The sequence below is a fragment of the Panthera pardus genome, unplaced genomic scaffold, assembly GCF_024362965.1.
Source record: "Panthera pardus isolate Hobbes unplaced genomic scaffold, ASM2436296v1 HiC_scaffold_22, whole genome shotgun sequence".
Taxonomy (NCBI): Eukaryota; Metazoa; Chordata; class Mammalia; order Carnivora; family Felidae; genus Panthera; species Panthera pardus.
The window spans coordinates 55,890,972-55,915,839 of record NW_026526788.1 but is presented as its reverse complement, the minus strand read 5'-3'; the positions used below and the strand labels follow the sequence as shown (position 1 = coordinate 55,915,839).

The 24,868-nt window shown below is 44.9% G+C and overlaps 2 protein-coding genes across 4 annotated transcripts; one reads left to right on the top strand and one right to left on the bottom strand.

The window, feature by feature from the left end:
- The first annotated feature begins 29 nt into the window (after window positions 1-29).
- On the top strand, window positions 30-18,059 carry EXOSC1 (exosome component 1). Of its 3 annotated transcripts, none has more exons than XM_019459016.2 (8): window positions 30-154; window positions 260-375; window positions 2,829-2,903; window positions 4,123-4,211; window positions 5,798-5,831; window positions 6,354-6,404; window positions 6,534-6,618; window positions 16,777-18,059. In XM_019459016.2, exons 1-8 carry the CDS (start codon window positions 88-90, stop codon window positions 17,034-17,036), a joined length of 777 nt encoding a protein of 258 aa, XP_019314561.2. In that variant the 5' UTR covers window positions 30-87; the 3' UTR covers window positions 17,037-18,059. The 3 variants fall into 3 exon arrangements, with proteins under 3 accessions (XP_019314561.2, XP_019314562.2, XP_019314564.1); XM_019459017.2 differs by lacking the exon at window positions 16,777-18,059 and adding an exon at window positions 6,950-7,348 and having other exon boundaries at window positions 31-154; XM_019459019.2 differs by lacking the exons at window positions 30-154; window positions 260-375; window positions 16,777-18,059 and adding an exon at window positions 6,950-7,348 and having other exon boundaries at window positions 5,798-5,838.
- On the bottom strand, window positions 11,866-18,348 carry PGAM1 (phosphoglycerate mutase 1). The gene is made up of 4 exons (XM_019459015.2): window positions 18,090-18,348; window positions 14,398-14,672; window positions 13,433-13,613; window positions 11,866-12,949 (listed from the first exon to the last, which is right to left on the bottom strand). Exons 1-4 carry the CDS (start codon window positions 18,226-18,228, stop codon window positions 12,780-12,782), a joined length of 765 nt encoding a protein of 254 aa, XP_019314560.1. The 5' UTR covers window positions 18,229-18,348; the 3' UTR covers window positions 11,866-12,779.
- Between the last annotated feature and the right edge of the window lie 6,520 nt (window positions 18,349-24,868).

The following is a 24,868-nucleotide window of genomic DNA, read 5'->3' as shown; positions in this document are numbered from 1 at the left end:
AAGTTTCCCGGAGGCTCCGATGATCACGTGACAAATCATACCAATTGACGCGTTTTTTACTGCAGAACTAGTCCTATACTTTAGCCAATGAGATGTCGACTTCGTTTCCCTCCTGTGGCAGTCATGGCGCCACCCGTGAGGTACTGCATTCCGGGTAAGTGTACGGGGCCCAGAGCGAATTCTGGATGAGACAGAGGCTGGAAGGCTGGATGGCTAACACCTTCTGGGCACCCGTCACTGATGCAGCATTTTTCTTCAGGCGAACGTCTGTGTAACTTGGAGGAGGGCAGCCCGGGCAGCGGCACTTACACGCGACACGGCTACATCTTTTCGTCGCTTGCTGGCTGCCTGACGAAGAGCAGCGAGAACGGAGCGGTAAAGGGGCAACTTCCCATTTCCTCCTTCTCTTCCTTTCTTTTAGGCTTCTTTTGATTTGCGGGCGCGTCTTTAGTGCCCCGGCAGTAGAACAGCTGGTCTGTTGAAGCTGAGGTCTCCACTGCTGGGCACTTGGTCTCGCTTGGTTATAGTGCTGACACTCACAGAAGGAAGTTTTAGGGGACGAGCAGAGGCACGCTCAGCCCCGCAGTGAGCTGAATCTTGTCCGAAGGTCGCCTACCTCTCCGGCTGCGTTTCGCTTTATCCCTACCTCACTCTCTGCAGTCTAGTCACACTGGCTTCTTTCACTGTCACTAATGGGCTAAGCTGTGTCCTGCCACAGAGCCTTTGTACGCACGCCATCTGTTTGGAACACGCACATCTCAGCCTATTTCGTTTCTACCTATCCTTCAGATAGCCTCTCTAGCATCATTTTATCAGGGAAGCTCTCCTAGACCCACTAGTCAAGGATAAGAGTTTTGTGAGCTTTTGTTTTGTTTTGTTAAACTCTTTAACAAAGAACTAAATTTCTGTCCTTCCGTGCCTTAATCTTTACATATAATTAAACACCCAGTTACATGTTCCCCACTAGACTCTAAGTTGCATGAAAGCAAGCCTCACTACCATACGTTTAGTGCCTAGCACAAGGTAAATGCTCAGTAATGTTTGTTGAATGCCTGATACTCTCCTGCCTAGCTCCAGAGGCTCGTCCAGGATTAGCCCAGCATCAGATAAACAGTCTTTGAGGGAGCAGCTTAAAGACAGGTAGCATAGCAGGGGCGCCTGGGTGGTTCAGTTGGTTGAGCATCGATCCTTGATTTCCGCTCAGGTCATGATCTCACATTTCCTGGGTTCAAGCCCCCCATCGGGCTCACTACAGAGCCTGGCTGGGATTTCTCTCTCTCCCTCTCTCTCTGCCCCTCCCCCGACTCATACACGCTCTGTCTCTCTCAAAAAATCAATAAATAAACATTAAAAGAAAAAGACCAGTAGCATAGTAGAAAGAGGATTCAGAATTAGAACACTTAGGTACTGACTATCTAGACCTTGGTTCTGCTTTAGGTTCTGCTTTAGGTTTAGCTTTTAGGAATCTAAAAACTCTCTGGTTTTTAGATTCTTCCTCATATGTAAAATGAGAGACTTTTTATTCAATCAATTTTGAGAATGTCTTTAACATTTTTTTAATGTTTATTTCTGAGAGAGAGAGGTCAGTGGGAGAGGGGCAGAGAGAGAGGGAGCCAAGATCAAGAGTCAGACCCTTAACTGGCTCAGCCACCCAGGCACCCCTTTAACATTTCCAAGTTTGTTCATTTCATAGGAATAGATATCTATTGAGCATTTTTATGTGCCAGGCACAGTGTTGACCTCTAGAGAAATGGTAATGAGCCAAATACACATGGTCCCTGCTATCAAGGGGCACAGACACAAATTGTAAACAAGTAAATGTTCAAATGAGTGTATGGCTACATAGGTGATGACTGCTTTGAAAGAATATTACAGGGGCTCCTGGGTGGCTCAGTCGATTGAGCGTCCGACTTCAGCTCGAGCCATGATCCCATGGTTGGTGGGTTCGTGCCCCGCGTCAGGCTCTGTGCTGACAGCTCAGAGCCTGGAGCCTGCTTCAGGTTCTGTGTTTCCCTCTCTCTCTGCCCCTCCCCTGCTCATGTTCTCTCTCAGTCTTTCAAAAATAAATAAACGTTAAGAAAAAAAAAATCAATGAAAGAATATTACAGGTTATCATGAAAATATGTAATAGATCCATCGTAGTCAGCAGAAGTGACGTTTAAACTGAATCTAAAGGATAAATAAAGAGTTGGGTGGGTGGGTAGAGCACAGTCTTGATAGAAAAAAAAAAAACAGGTTGAATAGAAATCCTGACATGAGAAGATATTTAATGAGTTAGTGAAACTGAAAGAAGGCCAGGGAACTGAAGCGTAGTGAACAAGGGAGAGATTAATAAAAGATGAAGCTCAAAATATCTGTCTTACAGCAACAGCCAATACAATGCTCAAGGAGAAAACTACAAGTATTTCCTTAAAATAGCATTAATCAAGTATGGCCATTATTATATAACATTTATTTGGAAATTCTAGCCAGTACCATAAAATGAGAAAGAGAAGGAAGTAGTATAACTTTGGAGGAAAGAATCCAGTTATCCGTGATTCCAGACAATTGGTTATATTCCAAGAAAATCACCCGAAAGCTTGTTAGAATTGATCTGAAATTATTAGACTATACACTCTAACAGCATTCTTCCCTTGAAGAATGGTCCCTTGACCCTCCTATTCCCTAAAATTTCTAAGGCTCTCTGTTCTGGGCACAAATAAGTCTGTAGTCCACCTGCCCTCGTGACCTCAGCTGTGGACCAAGGCATTGCTACATTACTCTTAAGCCACAAATACCTTTATGCAAGGCCTAGTCAGGATACTCATATTTTATTCTTCTCTCTATAGCTTCCTGTCATTTCTGTGATGAGAGAAACAGAATCCCAATTACTACCAGATGTGGGGGCTATTGTAACCTGTAAGGTAAGTTGGTCTTAACCTCCCTGCTTAGGAAACCTGTTCGGTGGTAAAATCATGATCTTTGTAGAACTGCACTATCTAATAAGGTAGCCACTAGCCATATATGGCCACTTAAATTGAAATGAATTAAAATTAAAAATACATTTCCTCAGTCTCACTAGCTGCATATAGTTAGCAGTTGCCCTATTGGCCAGTACAGAACACTACTATCATCACAGTGTTACTGGACTGTACTGGCCTAGAAAGTTCTGGAATAATAATCAAGGCAGCCAAGTTCAGGCACGCATACTTCTTTCACTGAGCTGATTCCCTGAGTATGCAGCTTGGGAAACAGGTGCCAAAAGGTAATAAGGAGGCCTTTTATTTTTATTAATTTTTTTTTAATGTGTATTTATTATTGAGAAACAGAGACAGAGCATGAGCATGGGAGGGGAAGAGAGAGGGGGAGACACAATCTGAAGCAGGCTGCAGGCTCTGAGCCATCAGCCCAGAGCCCAACGCAGTGCTCAAACTCACAAACAACGAGATCATGACCTGAGCCGAAGTCAGATGCTTAACCGACTTAGCCACCCAGGTGCCCCTAGGAGGCCTATTTTTTAACATCTGGAAGCTGAGATCTTTTCCTGCAGCAAAGCAAAAGGCCTTATCCTCTCTCATTCCTGTTAAATTTCAGGTCTTTTAAAGTGTTTTCAGGGGAAGTAAAATTGATGCTGTACTGATCAGTAACTGAAATACATCAATACACCCTGCCCATCCCCACTTTCTGCAGGTTAACTTGTAGCTCTTAGTCGCACTCCTTGTAAATTTCTCCAGCAGAAAATTTGTGTGTTATTCTGAAAATAACTGGAGAGGCAGTGATCCAAATATTGTGCAGTAGCTGAAATGTACACTTCTGTTCACTCTACAGGACTCTTAATTAGATCTGTTAAAGGTCTAGGTTTGCTATAATGCCCTGTGTCTATTTATGTTAGTCTTCTGTGTTTTTCAAGACCTATTCCACATTTCACTGGACACCCTCAGTAACTCTATTAGGTGGCTAGAGTGACTCTCGTTCCACTAGATATGTATCATTTATGCAGAGTTAAGTAAGAATCAACTTATCTTAAATTCTGTAATTAGTAAGGTTGCTTGGATTAAAATCACCCTAATTCCTACTTTCATGCTGCCTCCTTGAGTTGACAACTGCACAGACCCTAATGCTGATCTTTTCTCTGTTCCACAGGTCTCTAGCATCAATTCGCGCTTTGCCAAAGTGCACATCCTATATGTGGGGTCCACACCACTTAAGAACTCTTTTCGAGGAACTATCCGGTAAGAAGTATTTGTGTCTTCACATTTGCCACAGCACCTGGAATGAAATAGGATAGAACAGGAGACTGGAATTTTTAGGAACCATTATGGTTTCTATACCTGCCTCTCTCTTTGTGCTTTGATTCTCTCCAGGTAGTGTCCAAAGAAAATGTTACAATGTATGAACTAGGAAACAAAGGAAAATATGAACAAGATCGGGCTTTAAATTTTTTTTTAATGTTTATTTATTTTAGAGAGAGAGAAAGAGCATGAGCAGAGAGGAGCAGAGAGGGAGAGAGAGGGATACACAGAATTTGAAGCAGGCTCCAGGCTCTGAGCTGTCAGCACAGAGCCCAATGCAGGGCTCGAACCCACTAACCACAAGATCATGACCTGGGACAAGTCAGATGCTTAACCGACTGAGCCACCCAGGTGCCCTCACAAGATCGAGCTTTAAAATGAAAAGAATTGAGCTAAGCTAGAGACTAGTGGTACAGGATGACTCATATGAAACAAAGTAGAAGGGGGGTACCTGGGTGGCTCAATTGGTTAAGCATCCAACTTTGGCTCAGGATATGATCTTGCTGTTTGTGGTTTCGAGCCCCACATCAGGCTCTGTGCTGACAGCTTGGAGCCTGAAGCCTGCTTCAGATTCTGTGTCTCCCCCTCTCTCTGCCCCTCCCCTGCTCACTCTGTCTCTCAAAAAATAAACAAACATTGAAACTAAGTAGAAGTCATTTTAGGAAATTTCTTCCTTTCTTGAATTTAATACATTTTAAAGGATTGTAAGACATGAAAAAACTTAGTGGGTAAAGGGTACGTGGCTGGCTCAGTAAAGCATGCAAGTCTTCATCTCAGCATTGTGAGTTTGAGCCCCATGCTGGGTGTAGAGATTACTTAAAAATAAAATCTTTTTCTTTTTTTTTTTAATGTTTGTTTAATTTTGAGAGAGAGAGACAGAGAGAAAGAACAGGAGTGGGGGAGGGGCAGAGAGGGAGATAGAGAATCTGAAGCAGGCTCCAGGCTCTGAGCTGTCAGCACAGAGCCCGATGCGGGGCCCGAACCCATGAACTGTGAGATCATGACCTGAGCTGAAGTTGGCCACTTAACCAACTGAGCCACCCAGGCGCCCCCACTTAAAAATAAAATTTTTAAAAAAAGAAATGGTTAGTGGGTGAAATAGTAGTTTTTTTTCCTACAGGTTTTTTGAGAAAGGACAAACAATACTTGTGAGCTAGATAATGTAACTTCTCAGGCTCTTTCCACCCTCAAAATTCCATGTGGTTCTATAGTGCTTCTGTTCAAGCTCCCCTAAGGCAGTAAAGTTCCTTATCCTTTCCTGCCAAATCTGATCTGCTTTTCTCTAGTCAGAGGTATTGCTACAGCTGCTCTGTGTGACCCAAGAATGGGAATGTTGGTTTTCTCCTCTGGGTGAGGACTGGGAATGCTTCTACCCTGCTTCTCTTGGTGGCATTTGGGTTCCAGTTATGACTTGTTCTCTCTACTCTCTACTCTTGTAGCTCTTTGTCTACTAGGATTTTGCAGGATAATTCTTTCTCTTCTCTTTCTCATAGATAATTAATCTTTCTGTTAATTCTTTTTTACAGCAAGGAAGATGTCCGAGCTACTGAAAAAGACAAGGTTGTTGGTTGGTTCTGTTTGTTTTTGTTTTTGTTTTTTTTTCCTCTCTGATGGTCTGAGGAATATCAGTCCTTAAATTATTCTAGTGAATTTCAAACATCTGTGGGAATGTGGATCCAAAGATGCAGGGAATTTATTTCCTACTGGAAAGTGTGGAATTCACTGTCCCTTTCCTCTCCCTGGGATTTTTGTTTGCTCTATTGACCAGAAGGGACTAGTTTACTCCTTGCCTTTGAAGTCAGGTGTTTATTCATTGTTATTCTCTCAGACTTACTCTGGATCCTTTCAGAGCCAACTATAGTACCTTTTGTCCTAGTCAGATTCCTGCTCAGGTTACTGAATTAAAAATCTTTCATTTATGTGATGATGCTGTAGAAGCAATAAAAGTCGTTGATTGACTTGACTAATGATGACTTCCGCCCTGTGGGGTTAAAAAGTAGACTGGCTTTACTAGAGGGATTAATAGTTTCATGTGGATCTGATATAGAGCTTTCATTTAACATTCCTGTTCTTTCTTTACAGGTTGAGATTTATAAGAGTTTCCGCCCAGGTGACATTGTCCTAGCCAAAGTGGTATCCTTTATTCCTAGCAGTCTTGTGGTCCTTTGTCAAACAAGAAGTAGAAGTGGAAAGTAGCTCAAGTGGCTGTGGGAGGGAAGACTTAAAACCCGTCATTTTCCTTAACCAGTGTTACATGACTAGATCTCCCTGGGTGACGCACAGTCCAATTACCTCCTGACCACTGCTGAAAATGAGCTTGGGGTAGTGGTGGCCCACAGTGAATCGGGTGAGTTGGTCCATTCTTCCACATGCTTACCTTTCCCTAAGAGCAATGATTTGGGATCAGTCCACTGTTTTCTTTCATTACCCTTGTTTTTTAATTATCTAGGCAGCAGTATGAGTGTTGATACTACTCAGAGATTGGAATGATTCTTGTATAATTGAAAGGTCTGAGGGGGGACTCACTGCCTTAGTCAGTGGAATAAACCAGGCTTTTTCTGTATGAGGTGAGGTTCACTAGGTAGCTTGGTGACACTTCCGTTCATACCCAGCTGAAAAGGGAAGGGTCTTAAGCAAACATTGGGGTCCCAGCTCCAACACCAGCTCTTCCCTTCCAGGTGTCCAGATGGTTCCTATTAGCTGGTGTGAGATGCAGTGCCCTAAGACTCACACTAAAGAATTCCGGAAAGTGGCTCGAGTACAGCCTGAATTCTTGCAGACCTAAGAAGCTACATTTTACCCCACGGGAGGGGTAAGCTGTTTCTAAGAGTACGTGTATGAACCCAACATCAGGATGCCATTGTTTTTATTCACACACCTCAGGTTGACCAACAACCACCTGTAGAAAAATCTGCCAGCAACTTTTACTGTCAGAATATTTTTCTTATGAACCTTGCAATGGATTTCATTCTCTTGAGTGATTCTCTTTTGGAGGTGCCAGCAAATGAACTGTATAATGTTGGAAGTAATCTGTTTCTTCTGACAGTCTTACAAATACATATTTATTGCTGTGACAAGACATTTTTACTAAAAGGATTTTATGGTTTCTGTTGTCTTGAGTAGGGAAAGGAATCTAAAAAGCATCATGACATGGGGCACCTGGGTGGACCAGGCGGTTAAGCATCTGTCTCGTGGTTTCAACTCAGGTCATAGTCTCCCAGTTTGTCAGTTTGAGCCCTGCATTGAGCTCTGTGCTGACAGCTCAGAGCCTGCTTGAGATTCTTGCTCTCAAATTAAAAAAAAAAAAGTTGTAAATAAATAAAAATCATCATGACATTTAGAGCAGAGATTTGCCTCATACTGTTAACTGACACGTGTCAAGTGCTTGCTTACTCTGGAAAAACCTCACCTCCAGTCATTTTTGCGTTTTTTATGTTCCTTTTAAGCACTTCTGCTTATTGAGTACTTCCTATGTGCCAGGCACCGGGTCAAGCACTTTATAAACATCCCCTCGTTTAGAGAGATTATGGTTTAGTGAAAATGATAGAACACGTGGTGATGCAGGGTGCATGTGAGTAGTTCTGAAAGTAATTAGGTGAATATAGTATTACTGATTAGTGGGTACTCCAGGAAACGTTAAATCTGAATTGAAAAGAGGGTCAGAGCACTGTTTCGTGAGGTGACCAGGGAAAGATCTGTAATGTGAAGTAAAAGGAATTGAAGAACTGAGATAGTGACATGAAGATACTCAAGGCAGACAGAAAAACTTAAGCAGAGGGCAAAAGCAGGAACGAACATGCAGGTTTGGGGATGAGGAAGAGATGAGGGTTTAAGCATGGCAAAGCTGCAGAGAGAATAGAAGGAAAGAAGAGATGTCAATTTTTTTTAATCTATATATTTTTTAAGTTTATTTAGTTTGAGAGAGAGAGAGCACGAACAGGGGAGGGGCAGAGAGAGAATGAGATTCGCAAGCAGACTCTGAGCTGTCAGCACAGAGCCCACTGTGGGGCTCAATCTCACAAACCATGAGATCGTGACCTGAGCCAAAACCAAGAGTCAGATGCTCAACCGAGCCACCCAGGCATCTCAAGATATGTCAGTTCTTGAGATGTTCTTCAAGGAGCATCTGTCACTGCACACATCTTCTGTGTGTAGTGACAGTGGTTACAGGTGAACTCTGGAATCAACCCGACTGGGTTTGTATCCTCTAGCTGCTAGCCAGAATAGGTTAGGTTGTTTGGTTGGTTGGTTTTTGGGTTTTTTTAAATGTTTGTTTGTTTTTGAGAGAGGGAGAGACAGAGAATTCCCAAGCAGGCTCTGCACCACCAGCCCAGAGCCTGATGCAGGGCTCGAACTCACGAACGTGAGTGAGTTCATGACCTGAGCCAAAACCAAGAGTCAGACGCCCAACCAACCGAGCTACCCAAGTGACCCTGTTCGGTTTTTTTAAATTAGAAAAGAGTATTGAGATCAATGTAGCTCCACATGCGGTTTTAAGAAACAATTCAGATAGATCCCTTGTACACTTTGCCCATTTTCCCCTAATGGTGACATTGTGCAAATTACAGTATACTAAAATAATCAGCATGTTGACATTGATAGTAGTGCAAGTTTACTTTCTTTTAAAAGTCTGTTTCCTTGTCTGGAATGGTATGATCTCATAGGGTTATTGTGAGGAAGAAATGCAGAAGTTCCAGTACATGGCACTATCGTTGTTATTATATTACTATTACAGATTTGATCGCCTTCTAAAGTATCTGTTAAGTTCTAGGCCTTATGCTAGACATTTTGATATAGTTTAGTCCCCTTACTGATGGATATTTTAAGCTTTATAGATTTTTTTGCAGTGTTGCAGAGAAAATCCCTATACCATACATCCTTGTGCATGCCTAAGAGTCTGTGGCAACAGAGATTCCTAAAAGTGGAGCGTGCTGGGTCAAAGAATGTGCACATTTTAAATTTTGGTTAGATTCACCCACGTTACCTTGCAGGTAGATGCTACTAGTTGATTCTCTCTACAGTGTTAGCCATTGTACTTATTTTATCTCTGAACTTCCCAGTAGCCCTGGCATGTACTAATTATGTCCACACTTTACAGAAAAGTAAACTAAGATTTAGAAAAATCAGTTAACTTGCCTTAAGTCACGCAGGCATCCAAGTGGCAGAGCATTAATCTTTGTCCTGTACCTTGATGCCTCCTTTTACCAAATATTGAATAGGATCTTGCACATGCGATTAGAGGCTCTCCAAATTGACATTGGTTCATTAATTATGAGTGCTTGTTGGACATCATTCGTTCAAATATGTTAGGCAATTATTCTGCCCACCAGTGTTTCAGGAAGTAGGAGGTAAAACAGTGAACATGATAGAATCCTTTCCTTGTAGAGCTTAGATTCTAGACGTGGGCAGGGGGCGCCTAGATGTCTCAGTCAGTTAAGTGTCTTCAGCTCAGGTTATGATCTCGTGGTTCGTGGAATGAGCCCCGCGTTGGGCAGTATGCTGACAGTTAAGCCTGGAGCCTGCTTTGAATTCTTTCTCTGCCCCTCCCCTGCTTATGCTTTCTCTTTCTCCCTCTCAAAAATACGTAAACATTAAAAAAAAAAAAAAAAATTCTAATGGGGGAAGACAGGTGATAAGTAAACAAAGAAATGCTGTAATAGTGTCCTAAAGAAGAGCATTTGAAACAGTTGGGTAATAGCCTCCTCTGACCTGCTGCAGAGCAGGTTAGGTTTTCTCACTGTTGACCACTGTATTGTATCACAGCTAAGTTTATGAGCCTGTCTTCCCTTCTAGCCTGAGGTTTTAGGGCAGGATTCTGTCTTTGAGTCTTCAGTACCTGGTATTGTGACTAACACGTAGCAAAAGCACCATAAAAAATTTTTTTGAGTGTTCTCATAGCTGACAGCTATGCCCAAATAGTGATGTTTAGTGATATTCACTAATCTAAAATTGGTTCTAGAGACAAGAATTTCTCTGTGTTGAATAGTGGTTCTCAGCCTGGGTTAGATGAACCTCAGAATTGTCTATGAAGTGGGGCAGGCACCTGGGTGGCTCTGTCGGTTAGGTCAGGCCATGATCTCATGGTTCATGAGTTTGAGCCCCGCGTCAGGCTCCGTGCTGACAGCTCAGAGCTTGGAGCCTGCTTTGGATTTTATGTCTCCCTGTCCCTCTGCCCCTTGCCCATTCGCTCGCTCTCTCGCTCTCAAAAATAGACATACATTAAAAAAAAATTAAAAATTTCTAATTGCCTATAAAGCTTTAAAAAACAACAGAGCCCTAGCTCTGCTTTGGAATCTCATGAGGTGAACCCACAACAGATGTTTGGGTTTTTCTTTCAGCTCCATGGGTGATTATGATGTGCTACCCTGGGTAAGCAGTCTTAGAGGTACAGTGGTTGCTGGCCTTCTGGTAGTAATGATAAATAATGCTGGTTTTCTGTTACTTTCCTGCTACAAGAGTTCTAGTCAATGACTGAAGACTGCTATGTCAGAATATAGAGGGACTCTGATCTAAGCTGCTCCAGTCTGACTTGGGCGAAGAGCCTCGACCAAAGAAAATTATCAACTTTTGGTTTAAGATTCATTATAGGGCAAGTAAACTTAACATTCCACCAGACTGTTGGAGACTTAAATTACTAAAGGTCATCCTAGGGTTAAAGGTCATCCTAGGGTTATAGATCAAGTGAAAAACTAAACCTGAAAAGCAAGATGATTAGTATTTACATTTTAGGATAAGGACTTCTGTTCAACATCTTTCATCTGGGTTCCAGTACTTAGTAGTATATATTTGGCAAGTTTCTACATCTCTTTCAGTCTATTTCTTCTGTAAATTCGGAATAACAGCCGTTTCAGAGGTTGTCAAGATTAGAGGTTATGTAGCTGGCATAGAGGAGCTTCATGAGAGCTTAACAGACAGAGGGTGTTACTTGCTCCTACTAGAAGAAAGGTATTATGGGCTTTCTCTTGCCTTGTAGGCTTTCATGTTCATTATCTTTTGAAAAGCTTTAAAGAGAAGGAAAATGTAAGCAATGTCCCTTCCCGATTACGTATACAATGTAATAGTCCTTTTCTTCTGCATCATTTTATTATACAGTTATGTGCCGTTTTTGAGGATGAAGTGTGAATCAAGTTTACAGATTTTAATTTTTGAGAGAGAGCACAAGCAGGGGAAGGGGCAAAGAGAGGAGGACAAAGGATCTGAATCAGGCTGACAGCAGTGAGCCTGATGTGGGGCTCAAACTCACAAACCTCAAAATCATGACCTGAGCTGAAGTCAGATGCTTAACTGAGCCACCCAGGCACCAAGTTTACAGATTTCTAATAGAAAAAGGCTAGCTTTTGTAAGGTAAACAAGCCTTTACCTTACTCAAAAGAAGGCATAATGGAGTTTGAGAATTTGACCACTCAAGGAGTATTCAGCCAGCACACTGAGCAAGTGCTATAGAGGCAATAGGAATGGAGGGCTCAGCCAGGAAGACCTGCCCACCCCCATACTTCAGCTCCCCAACCTAAGGTGGAAAACCCTAGTAAGATACACCCAGTTTAATGTTCAAGCTGATCTTCTCAAATGAGAGATTACTACATCACACAGAAGATATTGCACATCACTCCTTTATTATACTGATCTGGAAAAAAGATTTAGTATAGTTACGCTCAAAATGAGTACTGGGCCCAGGTGGCAGGACCAAGCAACTGGAACATGATCAGAAACGTATACAGTAAAAGACACGCTTGGACGTGATCAAGAGGCATTTCACTGCCATAAAACATTAAGGCAGGGGAGGGATTCTAAAACACACAGCAGGATAAACTCCTAGGCCTCAGAAGTCAAGGAAGGGGCTTCTCCCACGTTGGTGTGAGGAATGGCTTATTTTGGGATGACTGCATGTGGGAATATTTCAACCGCAACTAGAAACCCCAGAAGGGTTTTTGGTTTGTATTATTTTATATATGTATATATATATATATATATACTTTTTTTTTTTTCTTTTTGTAAAAGTAGATGCAACACAAAACATTTAAATTGATCCCAGTCTTCTGGAGCCAACTCTTCTGGGGTCAGAGGGGAAATGATTCTTTCACTGGAATGACTGGAGCCCCCCCAGACAGTCACCTGACTACAGAATAGTACAGGACTGGCTCCTGGGAACACAAATAGGCTCTCTTACTTCTCATTGGTCACATCTTAGCATGGTTCCTTCCTATCCCCAACTCAATAAACAGTAGCAAAAACACCAGAGTTACTAACTCTCTACTTTTGGGTAAAAGTCTTCCCTCAGCTTGGGACTGAAGACTCATGCCCCAGAAGTGCCATTCTGACTAGACTATATGAAGAGAGTGGGTGCAAGAGACAAATGGCTAAACAAAATTAGGAGCCACTGGTCCCCATCTGCAGCTAAAACTTAAGATGCCTACAGATGTGGTCAGTGTGACATGTGCAGGGAAGAAATGTGGAGGAACGGGATGGGTAGGGAGGGTGTCCTTGGAAAAGTAGTCTGCCTGCTCGCCTTCACTTTTTGGCCTTGCCCTGGGCAGCCACAGCTTCCATGGCTTTACGCACGGTCTCTTCATCCCCCAGGAACTGCATGGGCTTGATGGGCTTCAAGTTCTTGTCCAATTCATAGACCATGGGAATACCTGTTGGCAGGTTCAGCTCCATGATAGCCTCTTCAGAAAGACCTGAAGGAAATACACAGCATGATAAACCAAGCTAGACACGAATCCATGTCCCCCCTGCAGGTGACAAAGGACTTTGGTAGGAATTAAAACAAGACACCCCTTCTGATATTTATAGTAACAGTAACAATCTGTATTATAGATCAATCACCCAAAGAATGCCTCCAATACTTAGTTCTCAGCCACTGAAAAGAAAAAAAGTATGTAAGGTGGTATACCGCAGATATCTCTCCCAAAGTGGGGTTTGGAAACCCACAGTGAAGCAGGACTATACACATCTCAAATGTCCTGTGTAGTCCATCCAGTCTGACAAAAATCAGCACATCTAGGCCTCTAGGCCCTCAGGTGAACCAATTTAAGATGCAAACTGAGGGACTATCAATGTGTCCAGCCTTTCCCTGAAGATCTCTTTTGCATGAAATAAATCCGATTTGTGGCAGTTTTGCTGTGTCCCTCCTGGAGGGCTCCCCTGAAAAATGTACATACCCTCCAGATGCTTGACAATGCCCCGAAGGCTGTTGCCGTGGGCTGCAATCAGGACCCGTTTCCCCTCCTTGATCTGGGGAACTATTTCTTCATTCCAAAAGGGGAGAGCTCTGGCAATTGTGTCCTTCAGACTCTCACAGGAGGGTAGCTGATCTTCAGTGAGGTCTGCATACCTGCGATCCTAAACAATACAAATCCATGCTCACCAATTAGTAGTAGTTGTATCTGTTCTGCCCATTCCTCATCCCCTAAGGTATGAATCAAAGTGACAGGTGAAGGTCTTTCACCAGGACACAGAACGGAGCTGAGAGTTTGGTCACAGGGAGAAGAATTATTTTGCTGCTCGTCCTACCACCATTACCCGCTATTGGGAAAATGAACAGTTCAAATGAAACAGAACTTAGAAGAAAAAGGTAGGTATAAAGCTCTTCCCAATTCACTTAATCTTAATAGTTGGCATAAGAAGGCCCTACAACTCTAAGGGGCGCCTGGGTGGCTCAGTCAGTTAAGTGTCCAACTTCAGCTCAGGCCACAATCTCACAATTTGTGGGGTTCGAGCCCCACGTGGGCTCTGTGCTGTCGGACCAGAGCCTGGAGCGTGCTCTTGATTTCTCTGTCTCCCTCTCTCTGCCCCTCCCCCTCTCCCTCCTACCCTCTCTCAAAAGTAAATAAACATTAAAAAAAATTTTTTTAAAAATGCCCTACGACTATGGATGGGTTTTATAAGGTATCGCAATAGAGATACAAAAAAGAAGATATACTTTCTTTTTAGGTAAACAAGTATCAACTAAATCTTTTTAACAAGTGAAGGCCATTCCTTGGAGAAGGAGAATAACAATTAACTAGCATAAATTAAAAAACTCAATAGGACCAAGCAGACACTACTAAAAGCTAAAAAAGAGTGAGGCCCAGGTTCTAACACCCTGGTCCTAGGCAGAATGAGCCAAACCCCCATTTGTCCATACCTTACTGATGTTGCTGTAGAAGGGATGGTCGGGTTCCATCGGAGGTGGCGGGACATCATAGGAGCGCCTCCAGATCTTTACTTGGGCCTCACCATGCTTGGCAGCAGTTTCTGCTTTATTAAGGCCAGTCAGACCCCCATAGTGCCGCTCATTGAGGCGCCAAGTCCTCACTACAGGCAGCCACATTTGGTCAATGGCATCCAGCACTGTCCAGAGAGTCCGAATTGCTCTCTTCTGCACGGAGGTGAAGCAGATGTCAAACTCATAGCCAGCATCTGGGAATCATAAATTCAAAGTGATAAGCCAATCGGGTCCACTATGGAACCAGAGTTTTCTCACATCTTAATTTAACTAGTTTGTATACCCTAGAAAAAAAAGACAATATTCCACCTTTACAGAAGACAAAATATGTTGATTTATGTTATAGTTGACAATGGACTTTCCAGTGGTTCCCCAATAATTCATCTAACCCAAGACCTAAATGTATTGTCAGGGAGCTAACCTATGCCATCTGTGCTGCTTATCCTAAACCCCAGAATGCTGTGTTAAACCCATTTTAAGAATTTATTTCTGCTTCAATTCTTTCAAGAAAAGGATCCTTAAAAACTTGGAATCTCTTACTAAATAATCACCAATATTTATGGAGGGCTTACCATCTGTCAAGCACTATACAAATTATTTTGTATACGTTTTATTTAGTCTTCATGACAATCCTGAGATTATAATCCTTACAACCCATTTTACCAGATGAGGAAAATAAAGACTAGAGGAATTAAGCAAATCATCCAAGGTCACAGCTTTAAATGAGAGATTAAAACCCAAGCTGTGTGACTCCAAAATCCAACTCATAACCTCCATCTCTAGCTACCTCCATATTATTCTAAACCCTAAGGATCTGTTTGTATTTTAGTTAAAACAGTCACTTCTGCCCAATACTAGTAAATATATTTCAGACCTAACCTCTTGTCTACGGGAAAACAATTTGAAACCCAACAATCAGGACACAGCAAGAGCTCTTAGAGGATGCTGATTAAAACTTCAGTACATTGCATGAAATTGTATTTTCACTATGTAGTGGAAATCACATCAGTCTCTTAATCCACAGTGCCTTTCTGCTATAGTCAAGTGCCAACCTGTACACACTTAGGTCAACTGTTAGACCAAGTTCAGGAGAAGCCACTCCCTGGAGAAAGCAGAAAGAGCAAATGCTGTGCAGTCTGACTCATTTAGACACGAATCTCTCCTCGTCCACAGTAGTTATTAAGGCGTAGTAATCAAGTTATGTTGCCCCAACCACCCCAACAATTAATCTTCTTAGTTCGTGGAAGATTATCCCCCCTTCCCACTTTAAAAGGGAGATGGCCCTTTATGTAGTGTTTTCCTCCATGAGGCTACAAGGCCCTCTTTGAAATTCAGCACAAACTTTCCTGGGTATTGCCTCATACTGAGGTTGCCAACAGTAATTAATGCAATGTGAAGTGAATTCTGCCAGTCATTCAACTGAGAATGAGGCCAATAAGAACTACGCTGATGGGGGAGGGGAGGATTAATCACCAGGAAACCCATCACTACCCACAGGGGAAAAGATGACAAATCTCATCAAATCTCATCACTGAACCTCAGGACAAGTCCTAGTAGACTCCATTACCATCTCCTCCCTAACTATAAGGGGAGGAATGGCTCCCCAATAAAAGGCTGAGTCACTGGCAAGTGCAAGCCTCATCTCCCATGCTGAAAAGCTACTGGCTGTTTCACTGCAATTATTATTTCCCCTTGTGATGGAGTGCCTCCTGTTGGATACACAAATAGGTCCCCAAGAAGAAAAGCAGTTCCACTCAGGAGAACTTCCCCATTAAATAAAAGCATAGCCTAGGATATTCCCAAGTGTGGGGTGGATGGTGTGATATGTGGTGTGGACTTCATCCTCTCCCAGGAGTAAGACTGCATGGAGAAACTCAGTTCTCACTAGCTCCCTCCTGAAACGATTCAAGAGTTTATAAACCCTACTATCATTTAAAGCTCTGAAGAATTTAATATATTTAGGTTTTTTATATTATTCACAATGGTCTTCACGATTCAGATTTCTGTTTTTAGTCTTGTTTAATATAATCATTTGTGATGCCCATAACAGATACTAATCTTTTAAATAGGATTTTTTTTTTTTTAACTAACGCTACCAACATTTACTTAGAAAGTGACATAGGGGGTGCCTGGCTGATCAGTCGGTGGAGCATGCAACTCTTGATCTCGGGGTCCTTGACTTGCAGCCCCACGTTGGATGTAGAGATTACTAAAAATAAGTCAACAACAACAAAATCTTGAAATAGGGTCTGCTACTTTAAAGAGATTACAAGTTTAACCATTTGATCACTCTTTTAGGGTACAGCTGCAATTATCTTTGTCCTGGGCTAGTCATCAGCAAACCACCACAGACCCATACAGTTCTTCCTGCCAAACAGAGAAAATGGCCTCCTTTCCCAGCTCTTTCCCTTTCCCAGCCTCTCCTAAATGTAAGTCACACCAAGCCATCTCAAAGCAGACACACAGCCAGCAGGATTACATTCCCTACACTTTCCAAACCTTTGCTTCAATTCAAAAGGATCTACTGTGAAGGCAAGAAGCTAGAAACAGTAACCTGAGGCCAAATACCTGTTCCACATCAGGCATCAATGACCCTTTCAAATGGCTGCTTCAACGTCCAGAGGTTAGAAGAGCGCAGGGCAAGATCTGCCCTAATTACATCAGTGGAAGCACCTCCTCAGTACAGAGGGATTCTCTGAGTTGCTGGCAGCTGAGAATGCTTCCTTATAAAAAGCATTCCAAAACCACAAAGAGCTGTTCGCCGCAGGGGGCAAGCCTGGGTAGGCGAGTTTATCTCACTGCCACTTCCACCTTTGCCCGGCGTCTACCTGTTACTCAACCCAGAATTGGAGCGAGCGGGATGGACTAGGAATAAGGAGATACGACCTTGAACAAGTCATCTATGCAATCCTCACTTTTCCCAGCTATAGAAGAGGGCCAGCGAGGGAAAGAAAGGAAGGGGATAATAATCTGCTTCATGGAATCGTGCAGAGGACAACTCAAATTATTCATTCATTCACTCATTCATTCACTCAATTACATTTGTGGATGCATCTGGGGCACAAGATTCGTGGGATGCTGCTGAACAGCAAAGGCCTACGTAAGCACGTGGGTTTCGTGAGGCCTGTTGTCCGCCCAGCGCCGCGTTACTCCCCCACAGCCGGGGACAAGCGTGTGGTCTGACGCTTCACGAGGATCCGCAGCAGCCTCTTGAAAAGGCTTGGTTACAGCTCCCGGAAGATACCGGCCATCCAATTTAATAACCCGTCCCCGAGTTACTGAATGCTCAGATTAGTAAATGGGAGAATTTCGCCAAGGCGGTGTCGTGGAGAATGCAGTGGGTTGCGGGGCGACCGCCCCCAGTCCTCTTCCCGGCGTGGCCCATCACACCACTGGGTGACCTTGAGCAAGTCGACAGCCCCCGCCCCCCCCCCCCCCCGCACACACCCTGAAACCATTTTGCCAACCGCAAAATAAACTGCAGGAGAGCTGAAGCCCAAGGTCAGCCCTCTCCGCGAGGGTACGGGGGCGAGCCAGGCGGCCCTCAACCAGGGGCGCCCGCCCGAGCCTCCGCAGCCCCCACCCACAGCCCGCCCCGGTCCGTTCCTCACCTCGCAGCGCCTGCCCGCCGCGCTTCGCCTCCTCGTGCCCGGCAGGGCTCAAGTCGGCGTCGTACCAGCCGCTGAAGCGGTTCTCCAGGTTCCAAGCGCTCTCGCCGTGCCTGATCAGCACCAGCTTATAGGCGGCCATGGTGGCGGCTCGGGGTGCGACGCAGAGTGGGACTCGCTGAGATTCCGGAGTCGCTGTCCGGCCCCAGCCGCGCCTGCGCGCTCGCACTCCACCGCCCAGCTCCCGCGCACTTGCTCTTCCAAATCTTTCCACTCGCTCTGGGCCGCCCTCCGCCCGCCGGGTGTGCGCATGCGCCCCGTGCCAGCGCTGCAGCCGCCGTGGGGGAGGGGCGCGCTCGAGGGCGCCAGAGCGCATGCGGTCTCGTCCGCCGGCCCCTCGTCAGCCGCGGCGGTCACGGAGCGCACGTAAGCTCCGAAAGGCGGCGGAACTTTCACCTCGTGCCGGGGCGTGCGTGCCGGTGGTGGCGTTGAAGAGCAGCCCTGCTTTCCTTGTGTTGCCGCTATTCATAAGCCGATTGTCTTAAAGTGGCTCTTATTGTTTGAATCGCGCTTAGGTGCGCCAGGTCACACCTCGGTTCGAGCCTTCACTCTTCCATTTTATTGCTTTGTGTCTTTGGGCAGGTCGCTTAACCTCACCCAGCCTCATTTGTGAATGGACATGACAAATACTTAGCTGGTGCCTGTCCATTTGGAATGTGCTCAGTAAATAGTCGTTACTATTGTTACCTCATTTTATTGGATACTGATCTATTTTACACGTAAGAGAACTGGCTCTGATCACTGGTTCCAAAGCCCTGCTCCTTACATAAACACTGGGCTGTTTGTCCCACCTCTTCGAGGGTCTCATAGCCTCTCTCTAGTCAGTATCTGAGCCCCTTCAAATATTCCAGAAAGAGGAGAATCACTGCTTGTTCCTCCCCTACACTCAATCAGTAGTTTAAGATCTACTTATCTGGGCAGCTCTCTGCTGCCCATGCTACTGTCTCCTGGTTTACTTCAAACTGGTCACTTTATTGAGCACCAAACAGGAATCAGTCAGTGGGCTACGGCCAAAGATGGATTGAATCTGTTTTCTGCCCTTCGCAGCAAGTGGAGCGCAAAGAAGACCCACATGTAAACAGCTAACAATGAAATTGTGCTGTGTGCTACATTTAACGGATTCTAGACAAGTTTTTAACATGCAATCAAAAATAAAAATAAAAAAACAAAAACGTGCCAGACAGTGTTATAAATGCTTTACAAACATAAACATTTAATCCTCCTATCCTTATAATGATCCTATGAGGCAAGTATTATTATATTTTTTTATTTACTGATGAGGAAATAAGCCATGAGGTAAATTGCCCAAGGTTACAGGACTTAGGATTCAAGCTGAGGCTTGCTCCCAAATCAATGTGTGCTCAGACCCAGAAAAATAAATTGTCCAAAATCACAGCTCGGAAGTAGAGGAGAAACCAAGATTCAAACCCAAGCAGTCCAATGGCCTTGGGTGCACTCTAATCACAATGCTCTTGCCTCCCTCCTCTGTAGCAGGGAGAAGATGGAATTCAGTGACCAGAGAGATGACTGGGGTGAGGTCCAGCTCTAAAAGCTGCACCCAGAGTTCACAGAATCTCAGGGCTGCAAAGTGAGAACTGCCTTTGAAGGCCTCCTGTTCAAGCTCCCAGCATGGCCCACATGGGGATCCTTGAAAGACTCCCTCTTTGGAGGTTCTCCCTCTGCCTGATCCTACTTCTTGGTCCTCCCAATCCTGACACCCAGCCCCTCTCAGGGAGAGCTTTTCCAGCCTTAACCTTGGCTTTTCAGACTGTACTTTTTGTCCGTCTGCCTTGGCCCTAATCCATACTCCCAGTCATGGCTCCTGCCATGTCCCTTTCTCTTCCCCCTGTTCTCTGCTTCAAGATTTCTGTGCTTTTGTGTAGTTGAGGTCTCATATTTATGCAATGAGTAGGAGATAAATAGGAAGAAACCTGAGTTAAAATGTCTCTGTTTCTGATTACCCATGGGATGTAAGATGGGTCACTCAACTTCTCATCCTCATTTTCCCCATCTGTAAACTGGGATAATAATCATATTCATAGCCACCTAAAACACTGTTGTAAGGAATAAGTGAAATGATGCATGGGAAGCGCTTAGCACTGTGTCTAACAAATAGTCATACTAATAACAATAAATATATTATTAACATTAATAATAAATGTTATTAGCAGGATGATCAAGAAGGCAAAAAAGACCGGGGCGCCTGGGTGGCTCAGTTGGTTAAGTGTCCAACTTCGGCTCAGGTCATGATCTCAAGGTTCATGAGTTCGAGCCCCACATCAGTCTCTGTGCTGACAGCTCAGAGCCTGGAGCCTGCTTCCAATTCTGTGTCTCCCTCGCTCTCTGCCCCTCCCCCACTCACACTCTGTCTCTGTCTGTCTGTCTGTCTGTCTCTCTCAAAAACAAAATTTAAAAAAAAATAGAAGGCAAAAAAGATCTGGGGTGTCTGGGTGGCTCAGTCGGTTGAACATCTGACTTTGACTCAGGCTATATCTCCAGGTTCATGGGTTCCAGCCCTGCATTGGGCTTGCTGCTGTCAGTGCAGAGCCTGCTTCAGATCTTATGTCCCCCTCTGTCACTCCCCCACTTGCACTCTCTCTCTAAAATAAGTAATACATTTATAAAGAAGGCAAAAAAGATTTTAATAAAGGGCACCAATTCAAAGGGTATGAGTCTGGGGATCCATGGACAGATTTCCCTTCCAGCAGGATATCTAGTAGGAGATGGCTTACCCACGGGATGGGGACTAGGCAGATAACTAGGCTACTTTGGGCAGGAGGCCAAAGCCATCTGTACCGCCAGCCTTGGGAAAGAGCCTGGGGAATCCTATTTTATTCCTTCACCAACACCCTCCTCTGCCTCCAGAGGGAATCTCTCATTTCCTTGAAATTCTGGGGAACTCTGATAACTTTATGCACCTCACTTATAGGATACCTTCCTTAAATCATCAGAAGCTTTTTATGTACGCATCAGATCAACTCAACTAGAAACTCCTTGAGGACAGGAGCCACACCTTAACTATATTATACAAAACCCCACACACCACACACACACACACACACACACACACACACACACACACACATGCACTTATGTGATGCCTTTGCCCTTGGTAGACCCCCTGAATGTCAGGGCTGAGAGAGACCTCGAAAATCCTCCACTACAACTCCCTACCTCCTGCTACCCCTAATTCACATGTGACAGTGGAGAAAAGTGAGGTGAGACATTCCAAAAGAGCAGGAGATGAGCAGGGGACCAGATTTGTCAGTGAGAAATTAGAGGTGATCCACAGGGAAGGGCCCCAAAGTTGGAGCTTGCAGTGTCAGGAAGAGAGGCGGGAGCCTGGAGAGATCTGGAGAGCGAGGCAGATGGGGGGCATTGTGGGAAGACCTTGAAAGCTTTGCAGCTGGAAGCCAGAATTCCTAGGCAGAAATGGGGATTCACTCGGCTTTAATCACAGCACCACAAATCTGGGAAGAAGCTTAGTGTCTGTCAAACCAAGGAGATCTCTCGAATGTCAGTAAAAGGTAAGAATAAACCAGTGGGTTTGGGCCTTGACTACTTACTATTTTTTTTTAATCTTAATTGTTATCTCTACTGAACACTAACGCACAGACGTTTGTCAGGGCTGACTCCTGGACCCTTCTAAAGAACTGGGTGGAGGCAGGAGAGAATTGGTACACCCCGACAACAAAGCAGGAGTGAGGGGCTGATTGCAGCTGGGGTCCAGCTCCAGGAGGAACCTCAGGGACCTAACCAGGAGCACAGCTCCTAACCAGGCCACTGCCCTCACTTTCTGCCCTGAGGGGAGCAACTGTGGCCAAGTAAGACCCTTTTCCTGGGCGGAGTGTGGGGCTGGGGATCTGCACTCCAGACTCTTCTCATCTGTCATCGCCTGGGCCAGGGGCCCTCATCAATGATGAGCCCTCAACTCCTCCTGAGGCCTCCAGTCAGCCTGGAAACCCTGAAACTCTTACGAAAAAAATAGCTTCCCTTCCAGCACAGTCCTTTAATTCCCCAGGCCTGGGGAAACTCCCAAGACTGTAACAGCTGTCACCCAATCAGCTTGTTGGTTAAGCGGTAACAAAAACTCAGATAAGGATAATCGACGGGCACAGCCCTATTATCCTGCACTGTCCCTTAAAACAATAAAGGACTCTCTCAGTCTTCCCTCCCTATTTATTTTTTCCACAGTAGCATAACTTCCTTATCAAGGCCCGCTCTTTCGGTGAAGGACCCAATTTAGAATTGCAGTGCGGCAAGCCAAGTTTTCTGCTGGCTGGAAGTAGGCTCCCCATTCAGCCCACAAGGCTCCCTGGCAGGACACCCCATGTCCTTACTTGTTGCACACCTTGCAAATTCATCCCCTGATGTTCAGATGTCCCCCGCTCGCCAGCTCGGCTGGCTGCTATCTGAAAAAGAGAGGATTTCTGCCTCAGAGAGTGAGTCCAGGTGACTGTAGCTAACGCCTCAAGACTGAGCAACTGAGCGACTGAGCCTGTAAGGAAAGAAGTGCTTCAAGGAGGGCGGAGGCGGAAGCGGAAGCACATGCTCCAGCCCCCTGCGGTCACCATCTGACAACCTACAGCAGGAATTAGCTTGGCTGGAAAAGAGAGAGGACACCATTACTGTGGACTTGTGACTTCTTACACCCTTCCTTCTCTGTCCTCAAAACCTAGCCTCAGGGGCGCCTGGGTGGCTTAGTCGGTGAAGCGTCTGATTCTTGATATCAGCTCAGGTCATGATCTCACCATTTGTGAGTTCGAGCTCCATGTCAGGCTCTGTGCTGGCAGCGCGGAGCCTGCCTGGAGTCCTCTCTCTCTCTGCCCCTCCCCCCCAAATAAATGAAAATAGACATTAAAAAACAAAACAAAACCCGGCCTCAGACCTGAGTGTCTGGCCCAGCGATGGCACAAGCCCTTCTCTCTGGATTCTGGAACTCCTCTGGTCTCTAAAACCATGAGATGTGCCCTCTGCCTCTAGGCCCTGCAGGTGGGAACTATGATAACAAAACTGCTCAATGAGCAAACTTTTTTGACCCTCTACCTCACTTCCATAGAACTATTTTCCTAGTCTATTTCTTTGGATTAAATCCTAAGTACAAAACAGGCAGACATTTTACTATTTGGAATAGTTCACATTAAGTTTAGTGAATGACTCAGAGATCAGCGGTATTAGTTAATACAGGATCTCTGAGAAGCAGTTGTGAGACAGGATTTGCATAAAATGTATTAGGGGAAATGCCTGAGACAGAGGATGGGGAGGTGACAGGCTGACAGAATAGGCGTGACCCTCTTGAAGGAAGGAGGAAAGGAAGGTTGTGTGGGTGGAAGCATCTGGACTGCAGTACATTTCTGAGGAAATTCAGTAAGGCTGTTGAGGAATTCTGGAGCCAAGATCACTCGTCAGAGCAGTCCTTGCCTTTGCGTCGCTGACGCCGGGATACTAAGTCACAGCTGGCCAGCCCGTGGGCAGCGTGGCTTCTGTCTGAATGCCATGAGGGATTTCAGAGTGACAGCAGGGGCCCTGGGTCAACCAGCCGTATGAGATCTGAGGGATGTATTCTAAGGACCATGCAAGGACATTCTATAAATTTGTCAGAAATGTTTTTATGGGTGCACTAGTGTCTCCTTACTGACCGACCGAGGAAAGCTATTAGAGGTACCTGTCAGCCAAGGGCAAGGTGACCAGGTTTCTAATATGCCTGCTAAGGATTTTGATGGGGGTAGAGCAGGGGAGCCGGTGGCTGCCATTACTTCTGAGTGCAGTGGAAGAAATGCCTGTCTCCCAGAGGTGACAATAGGAGCCAGCTCGGGGGTGTCCAGCCTAAACAATGTGGACAAAAAAGAACAACAATCAGAAACCCACATGAGTTCAAGTGGTTAAACTCAGAGTTACCACATGAGGCAGGATTCCACGGCCAGGTGTTTACGCAAGAGAAACAAAAGCAAATGTCCACACAAAAATTCATACACAAATGTGTATAAAAGCCTTATTCACAAAAGCCCAAAGGTGGAAACAACCCAATGTCCATCAAGTGCTGAGTGGATAAATGTGTAGTATGTCCATACTGCGGCCATAAAAAGAATGAAACACTGGTGCATGCCCACCTAGATGAACCTTGGAAACAATATGCAGACACAAAAGGTGACACGATGTAGGATTCCATTTCTGTGAAATGTCCAGAACAGGTAAATCTATAGAGACTGGAAGTCGATTAGTGCTTGCCTAGTGCTGGGGGCTTGGGAGCTGAGAAATAAGTTGTATGGAGTTTCTCTGTGAGGTGGCCAAATGTTCTAAAATTAGCTGTGGTGATGGTTGCACGTATCTGTGAAGTGAACTAAAAACATTCAATTATGTAATTTAAATGGGTGAAGTGGATGGTATGTGAATTATATCTCAATAAGGCTGTTTAAAAAAATCCGTGAGAGCCTACCCCCCCCCCCACAAGAGTCATCGCTCAAGGGCAGGGAAGGGGGTGTGGGTGGAGAGCTCGGGAAGCTGAAGCCAGGAAGCAGTTCTGGGGTGGCTCCGAATCTCCTCAGGCTGCTCCAGGGATGCCCCTCAGGGTGTGGTTGGGCCAGCGCAGTGGTTCTTACTGAGGCAACTGAGAGACTTAAAGGTGGGGTGAAGGCGAGGCCTCGGTGGCAGCAGGGACAAAAACTTTGAGGTCTGGCCTCAGGCCCCAAACTCTGTCCACAGGCACCTCACATCTCCTTCCA

What these genes read in the sequence shown, in the direction of transcription:
- EXOSC1 (XM_019459016.2), top strand. Translation starts at nt 88, where the DNA reads ATGAGATGTCGACTTCGTTTCCCTCCTGTGGCAGTCATGGCGCCACCC. An exon ending in ACATTGTCCTAGCCAAAGTG is followed by an intron (nt 6,405 to 6,533) that starts GTATCCTTTATT and finishes TTACATGACTAG; the next exon opens with ATCTCCCTGGGTGACGCACA. An exon ending in GGTGGCCCACAGTGAATCGG is followed by an intron (nt 6,619 to 16,776) that starts GTGAGTTGGTCC and finishes TCACTCTTTTAG; the next exon opens with GGTACAGCTGCAATTATCTT.
- PGAM1 (XM_019459015.2), bottom strand. Translation starts at nt 18,228, where the DNA reads ATGGCCGCCTATAAGCTGGTGCTGATCAGGCACGGCGAGAGCGCTTGG. An exon ending in CGGCGGGCAGGCGCTGCGAG is followed by an intron (nt 14,673 to 18,089) that starts GTGAGGAACGGA and finishes TATGATTCCCAG; the next exon opens with ATGCTGGCTATGAGTTTGAC. An exon ending in TCTACAGCAACATCAGTAAG is followed by an intron (nt 13,614 to 14,397) that starts GTATGGACAAAT and finishes TGTATTGTTTAG; the next exon opens with GATCGCAGGTATGCAGACCT.